The sequence below is a fragment of the Malurus melanocephalus genome, unplaced genomic scaffold (genome assembly GCF_030028575.1).
Source record: "Malurus melanocephalus ecotype Western Australia unplaced genomic scaffold, MMel_1.1 scaffold_402, whole genome shotgun sequence".
Taxonomy (NCBI): domain Eukaryota; kingdom Metazoa; phylum Chordata; class Aves; order Passeriformes; family Maluridae; genus Malurus; species Malurus melanocephalus.
Genome location: NW_026623634.1, coordinates 237,508 through 245,674, shown reverse-complemented (window position 1 = coordinate 245,674; position 8,167 = coordinate 237,508). Strand labels below are relative to the sequence as shown.

The 8,167-nt window shown below is 43.4% G+C and overlaps 1 protein-coding gene across 1 annotated transcript in view; it reads left to right on the top strand.

Moving 5' to 3' along the window:
- The first annotated feature begins 378 nt into the window (after nucleotides 1-378).
- TTBK1 (tau tubulin kinase 1) overlaps nucleotides 379-8,167 on the top strand; it is a 72,555-nt gene continuing 64,766 nt past the window's right edge. The window contains exons 1-2 of the mRNA XM_057379327.1: nucleotides 379-558; nucleotides 7,966-8,113. Of these exons, the coding sequence (XP_057235310.1) occupies nucleotides 451-558; nucleotides 7,966-8,113 (256 nt within the window). The 5' untranslated portion in view covers nucleotides 379-450. The remainder of the gene's footprint in view (nucleotides 559-7,965; nucleotides 8,114-8,167) is intronic.

Genomic DNA, 8,167 nt, shown 5'->3' with positions numbered 1-8,167 from the left:
CACACCTTTCTGCCTTGTGTTGGATGTCATCCAGCACAAGCCATAAAAACTGCCGAGGTAGCTAAAGCCCGGCCTTTTTGCCTGGTAACAATAACAGCCCTTGCAACATTTCCCTGTCCGATTCTCTTTGCCTTCTTGACTGTCAATCCCAAGAGCTCTGGATGGTGCAGCTGATGGTTTCACCCTTTAATTTGTGCTGCTGGCTTGGAGAAAAGATGTGTGTCAGGTTTTGCATGGAATGAGCTCAGGTATTTGCAAGGTGAGTTTACCTTYTTCCCTAAAAAGCTGGTTCTGGTTTAGTCATCAGCAAAATGTGGAAATGCAGCATATGCTTGTACTGCGAGCTGTAATAATTTTGTCATTTGTTCCCCCTGCCCCTTTTTCTGTCCCTCCCACCAGATAAATGGCTCATTTAAACTGGGAGCTACTGAAATACTCTCTGGCTGGCAAATGCAGTGCCTAGCAGCAGTCATCAAGGACGAACCAAACATGAGTGGTGGAGGGGAACAGGTCGACATTCTCCCGACCAACTACGTGGTCAAAGATCGCTGGAAAGTGGTGAGTAGCTCTGTTTTTTGTGGCACAAACAGAATTCCTCCTTCTCCTGGAGTAGTACAGCATTTCCCTGCTTAATCCTGGCCTCTGGCAAGCAGCAGTGGAGTGGTACAGTTTGACATTTTAGCAAGATACTGCAGAAAGAAGGGTTTTAGACTGGTGTTTTCAGAAGATTAAACCTGCCAAGGAATTTTAGGTAGGATTGAAATGTTGCAGCAGACTGAGTAATGTTTTAGTAGGAAATGTAGCAAATTACTGTGGCAAAGAATACTACAGACATGTCTATAAATAAATTGCATTACAGCAAAATGATGTAAACCCAAATGTTTTGGATTGGAATGTCAGCTACTTCAGGAGTCACAAAGTCCATGATTAACCAGCTGGTTCAACTTCTGTGTAAATTTATTAGGATACTTCTTAAAATGATATCATCATGTGTTAAGAGATTTAGTTTCTCATGGGAAAACTATCTTATCTGTTGTGCAAGCTGGACACACTTTGCTTTTAAAATGCTGAAAAAGTATTTCAATYCCATGTGTGCCATTGTCTCAATTTTTAACTGGGATTACCAGCACTCTCTGAATCATTAAGCTCCCAGCAGAAGCCTCACTAGTCTGAGCTATAAGTGATTTGCAGTAGTAGCACTGAGTTGTTCTTTATGCTGACTGGCCATGGTACTGTGGCCCTGTGAGTTTTGCAGTGGAGTGTGGAGTGCAGMGGACTAAAGAAAATTGGGACTGAATGCACTTGAGTTCCAGGCTGTGGATAGGTTATTTTTCAGACAAAACATCATCCTTTCATTAGATCTGCCTTGTGCCTGTATCTCTTTGTTGACCTGGGCAGTTCAACAGTGCTCTGTTCTTGTTGCTCCCCATTGCCTGTCTCCCTTCACTTTGTCCCAGCTTTCTCCACAGCCTTCACTTTTCTCTCTGGCCTATTGCTGAGCAGCCTATTTATATTTAAGCAATTTAAACCTCTCTTCATTCTCCTTGCTTCTTGAGAGCAGATGGAGAATCTCAGTTTTCTCTGTGATTAGACACTAAAATGGAGACAAGCCCTATGCCCCTCCCAAAGCTTTCTGTCACTGCTGAAGGARAGCTTTGCTGTGCTCCTGCAGCTCTGGGCTGGAGCACATCCACTTGTTCTGGAGGGATGATCCATGTGCAGATTAATTGACATGCAGGATTTGAAACATGCCCTGTGCTTACCAGCRTCTCAGAAAATACTGGTGGCAGCTTTTATCTGTCTCTCCCTGTACAAATGGAGATTTCCCCAGAGCCTAACATTTGGTCAGATTGGTGCATGTTCTTTGCAAAGCTGAATTTCAGTGCTCTCCTGATGCCTTTGCTTCAGGTGCATGATTGGTAAAACTCATTTTTCCCTAACATGAGGAAGAATTTCTTTACATGAGAGTGGCTGAGCACTGGAACAGGCTGCCCAGGGASATCGTGGAGTCCCCCTCTCTGAAGACATTCCAAAYCCTGCTCCTGGTGACYCTGTCTTGGCAGAGGGGTTTRGTTTAGGTGATCTCCAGAGGTCTCTTTCAACCCTTACAATTCTGGGATTATGGGATTCTCTGTTCTCCTTTATCTTGGGTAACTTTAGCTTGTACCATTCCCCGTTCGCTAATCTTGGAGTTACTCCTTCATAGACAGGAGTGCTAAAACTTCTGTAAATGATGGGATTATTTTTGTAACAAAGTCTAAACAAAGTAACKTCGTTCTTGGCAACAGCAGAGCTCTTAAAAGCACCAAAAATTCCAAGTAAAGTCTAAAATATGCTCAGCAATGATCACAGGGGAACATTTAAAACCGATTTTAAAGTTGGTAGAGGCACTAAATGTGGGGTTCAGTGCTTCACTCTTGCATGAATCTGCGACTGGGGTCTGCTGAAAGCTCTGCCCACTAACTCTGCCTTAGAAAAGATAGAAATGTGCAGCTGTATTGTCAACAACAACTACCTCCAACTAGAGGAATAACCTTTTATGTTTGTTAATGTCTCACAGTGGCCTCAAATACTGCAGTGAGGTCATTGCCCCACTTGAAGGCTCTGAGAAATGACATGTCTTGCTGTAAATAGCAATGAGAAATCCTTTTTCCCAGCTCCGAGTTGGGAATTTGACCATGTGCTGGCTCACTTGTGCATTGTGAGCCTTCATTGAAAAGTCCTTCACCCCACCAAAAGAAAAAGTGCAACGTGCAGACCCTTTTTCCTTTTAGGCAGGCCTTCTGTGCCTTCCCTTGCTTTAAGTTGGTGTGGGACCAGTCAGAACCACGAGCTCTGTGGGGCTTGGAGTAATCTGGAAAAAATGAAAATACTTCTGGTGGCCCAAGGAAATGGATAGCACAGGATCAAGGACAGAGGAAGTAGGGACCATACCTTAATGTGAGCTGTAATATCACTGGTAGCATTTCTTTCCTTTATCCCAGACCTTTCTGAACRTGCCAGCTGTATGGTCCAAGCTTTGCTGTGGGTGATGCATCCTGCTCAAGCAGGTGTGAGGCATATTTATGTGGTGCTGGGGTGCAGCTGCCAGAAGGTCTTTTGTGTAATTTGTCCTCCCAGTGTCTCTGACTGTCTCTGGCTGGGCATCTGCATGAACCTTGTAGCTCTTAGTGCTGGCACACTTCCATTATTGAGCCAATGGCTAATTTTAGATTGGTGTAATGTATTCCTTGAATTCCTTTCCTCCTCTCCTCCTTTCTGGTGGCTGACAAAGCTTTGACAAATGAAGATGCTAGTTCTCTGCAGTTAGCCTGGTGGTAGTTCATTTTCCTGTCGCTCCAAGTCAGTAAAGTTTGGCTGTCTGACAGCAGTAATATTTTTGTTCTTATTTATGAAAAAAGGACTTGGACAGGGTGTGTCTATGGTTTTTATCAAAAATTGTGGACTTAGAAGTATTCTTTTGAGTCATCATTCTTTACTTGCAGATATTTTTGATGCTTTGACCAGGTGAAATTTAGACAGTACTGGAACCACGGGACTTTTGCTGAGACCCCGGAGGGTCCTGATCCACACGTGCTCTGAAYGATGTGAACAGTTTTGTTCAGGGGAGGGAACAAAGTCAAACATGACTTGTACTTGCTTTGAACTAGGTGTGGATGTTAAAGCTGAATTGATGTTATCTCTTTATTTCACGTAGATGCCTTTTACTGGGGATTCACAACTGACACTTATTAGCAAGGCAGAGTTGGCAGCTCCTGTGCTGAGCTTTGAACACAAATGATGACTCGTGTATGTTCTTTTCCTAGGTGCAATCCATATTTTGTTTTCTTCCAGCTTTCTGAGCTTCTTGAACTGAAGCTCTCCCGTTTATTTTGGAAACTRTGCTGGAAGCCCCAGAAAACTTTYGTGGATTCTTTACCTTGTCTTGCTCACAAAGGGCATTWATGATTCCAAGAGGGAATATGGGACAAGGAAGGTTCTTTGCCAGATTTGGGACCTGTTTTGATCTTGATCTGAATTGCTTTAAGTCGGCTTTGACAGGTTGTCAGCTGATTTAGAATGTGGCCAATTGAGTTCTTGATTGGCTTTTCAGTTCGTACCTGTTTTACCTGAGTTCATGTCCCTTGAGTCCCTCCAGTCCTCTTCAGCAAGTTGAGTGGACTCTGGAGAGTTTGATGACTATAGGAAAACTCTTCCTCAGCTTTTWAGTCAGGTGAGGCCTCCTGGCCATTTCTGGATCAAGTATCCCATTGAGTTGGGCTGCARGAGTTGTAGGCTTGACTGTACAAGTGCTCCTAAAAGACAGTCACAGTGGTCACTGTTTGACCACTGTCAAATCTTCAAAGCCTGTGAATGACTTGACCTTGGCTGAGTTCACTAAAGATTGCTGGCTTTCCACCTGGTCCTTTGCTCTGGATTTAGAGCACACATTCCTGTTCCTTGACATTGCCACCTATCCTGACCCTGAACCACTCCTGCCTTGCTCCTGGAATGTTATCCTAGGAAGGTGTGGTCTTTATATAATATCCTTGGAAGGCAGACTTTGTTTAGAGCAGCAGTGTCATATATGCTTCTGGAATAAAAGATTAAATTTGTTTTCAAGCCTATTTTTGGCTGGGGTTGTGTGTTGCCTTGGTTTTTTGAACTGTGTTTCTGAAAGCGCTGATTTCTGCTTAGTGAGAAGGCTGCCTGTCGTTGTTGCTGTTGTTGTTTTGGGGTTTTTTTTTAGTAGGCTTTGCAAGATGATGCTAAAAAGAGTCTTTTTCAGGAAAAATCCAAAATATTTCAGAATATTTAAAGGAGGTTTCAAAGGGAGCCAATCTGTGTCCTGTGTAACCCCTGATAGTCTGTGTCCCAGTCCAAACACCTCCCTGTTTGATCAGGTGAACTGTTCACTTGATCCCACAGCCTGGAATAGATGCCTGGAGACACCCAGGGGCTCGTGCAGGTGGGTGGAATGAATCCAGCTGGTGTTGGCAGCCTGTAGTCCAGTCCTAACATCAAGTGGGMTGGTAGAAACAGGACCAGAAGAGAATATCCCCAAGGCAGTCAGCCTTAACACGGGCTGATGACTGTGATTGCCACTTAGGTGGTTTTAGTTAGGTGTTTCCTTCTCTTTCTGACTTTGTGTTTGCAGTTTCATTATTGTTGGTTGGTTTTTTGGKTTTTTTTAAGTGGTGTATGCCCAGTTCTCCTTTTTGTCCAGGAGAAAGCTGTGCTGAGTTCACCTCAGAAAGTGAACTCCCACTGAGCATCCAGGCAATAAGGAGAGGGATGTGTCTTAAGGCCCTGACCTCAGCCAAGAGCTTGAGTTACAACAACTTTCTCTGCAACAAAGGAAAGGAAATGGCTGCTGATGGCCTCTGGATATTGCCAAAAAAAATCCAGAAGAATGGCAGTGCTAGTGGTGATGTTGAATAGATGGTACTGTCTGGTGTGCTGGGAAAAGTGTGCCAGAGAATAATTTCCATAAGAGTATGAGCAAGGGTGCAGGGAAACAAAAGTAGCTTTGACAGCCTTCCATTGGCTGGAATGTGTGTTTAAAGTCAGTTTTCTGATTCAGCAGAAGCTCCAATCTTGATCTTGTGTCATCTCACATTTGTTTCTCTGCAGACTTTTATGTATCCTCCAATTTGGCTGTTTTGCCAGGTGTGCAGTCTCAATATTTTACTTTTTTCCTGAGTCTGCACACATTCCTTTGCTTTTTCTGATGTAGCAGTCCTAGCTTGTCCTTAGTTTTTCCAGACTCCTGATCATGCTTTTACTCCTGAAATGAGCAGCTCCTAATTCAGTGAGAGCCTCTAGAGCAAGGTGTTCAATACTGTGCATTAAACATGACTAGACCTTCCTACAGATCTTATCCTAGGGGTTTTACTGTGCTGTTCCATTTGTACTGTAGTATCTTTGCATTTTGACAGCTGTGTTGAACCCTCAGAGCTGTTCCTGTTGGGGCCAGTGAATGGAAAGGGATCATTATGTGTGTCTGTGCTGGCTCAGCAATATTTCTCCCCAGATCTATTTCTTGAATTAATCTACACAGTGARATATTTGGGTAGCCTGTATTTTTTGTCCATCCCAGCTATGCTGTGTTATATTTTTTACTGTTGACTTTTGCCTGTTGTGTTACATTTTCTGACTGAGAATTTTTTAATCTTCCTCAAAGTCCCTCCAGATCCCARCTAACCTTTTTGCCTTCTGTAGCTTTGACTGTCCCTTTCCCTTTCTCATTAATACATCAGAAGATCTTGTGTACTGCATCCTGAGGTGTTAGCTGACATTTTGTTGCAATGCTGAATGTAGCACTGTTTTGGAAGGAAGATYTTTAATAGCCAGCTCAGTTAATGTGAATTTCCAAGTGGAAGTAGGGCTGCAGTGTAATAATTTATGAATAATCTGTGGTGACCTAGTTATTGGGCTGTTTACTGTGTGAAAATCCCTGTTTAGCCCCATGGAAGGTCATGAGGAAAAATGACAAGAGGTTGCTCTGGACAGCARCTTTCAAAGGGTTATCAAGTAATGKCTTCAGAGACAATAATCAGGTTGTTAATATGGAAAATGCTGCCTTTTTCATGTGGAACTGTTTTTCTTGACCTGGGAGCTGGAAATGCAAATTATTTGGGTCACCTTTGGGAGGAAAAAACCCTGCCCGTGGTAGGCAGGGCCCTTTGTTCAGCAACTGGASAGATGCATAGGACAGGCTTTTGGAGGTGCAGAAGACACTAAAAAATAATCTAAACATTATTAAACATTGTGCAAGATCCATGTTTGACTAGCTGTCTGACCAAAACTTTTCCTCTGTAAGTGTTATTGCTGCTGTTGGAAGGAAGAGACACTCAGGACTTCCAGACCAGTTGTTAAAAGAGTGAACACAAAATGCTGAAGGGAAGGGCTGCACTGGGCTCAATGGACAAGTCCTAAGCAGCTCAAGATTATTTCTGCTGTAATCCTGAATTTCCTCCTGGGCAGCACAGAAGGCTTTAAATATATCTAAGAGAAACAAATATAAAAAGATTTTCCTGGCGTAGACACCAACACTTGCAACACACGAGGAGTCTGCATTGTATGTGGTTATATATAACTGTATGTACATCTGCTGTCAAGTCTCAGCAGAAGGAGGATCAAGGAATCACCTTCTAGGAAAGGCAGAGGATCCTGAGCTGCTCCCTGAATGGGATGCTGCTCTAGAACAGGCAGACAATCCATCTCTAGTAGGTACATATCAAACATGCTGAAACTTGGGTATCTTTAGCTTTGAGTTTGTCAAGTGAAGTGGTGGGTCCTATTGTGAAATAGTCTTTCATTTTGCTTAGAGACACAAAAAGCATAACTTGATTGGGTTTCAAACTGTAAAGTGAGAATGGGAAAGAATGAAGCTGTGCTGGTGGCTTGTACACAACTGTTTTGASGTGATGCAGTTGGCAGTTCTCTGAAATGTGACACCAAAGTAACCTCACTGCCAGAGCTGGTAAAGCATCTTGTAAAAGATTCCRGTGGATGTTTTGTTCTGTGTTTAACATCCTTTGAATGAGATGAAAATTTCATTTAATTTATTTCTTGAAAGCCTTAGTTCCAACTATCATGGTTATGTTTTACTGCAGAGATGTATTTGTTAGGAGGGAATGACACTTTGCATCTACCGTGGTCTGGGCAGTGGTTCTGTTCTCTCCTTGAAGGGTCTTTCCCTGAATTTTGGCAAGAACATCATGGAGGCAATAGGCCATTATCATTTGCTTTTAAAAGTATCACCTGTCACTGCTTGCTAGGCTTGTTCTTTGTTGTCACAGCAAAGAATTTATACATAGCACGGTCAAGTGGGTGGCTGGACTTTTGCCAGGCTGTGCAGGGAAGGGATTCAGGCACTGCACAGATTGGGAGCTGAGCTTCTTCTCCCTACGCARTCGAGGAGCTGGCTTTGTGGGAGCCAGCTTGGTGTACATTGTACCAAACCTCTCTGTACTTTTGCAGCTGAAGAAGATCGGTGGAGGTGGCTTTGGGGAGATCTACGAGGCCATGGATTTGCTGACCCGTGAGAATGTGGCCTTGAAGGTTGAATCAGCCCAGCAGCCCAAGCAAGTCCTCAAGATGGAAGTGGCCGTCCTGAAAAAGCTGCAAGGTAAGGCAGAAAGCCCTYTGGATGTGCTACAAGTCTCTGTGCACGTTAACAATT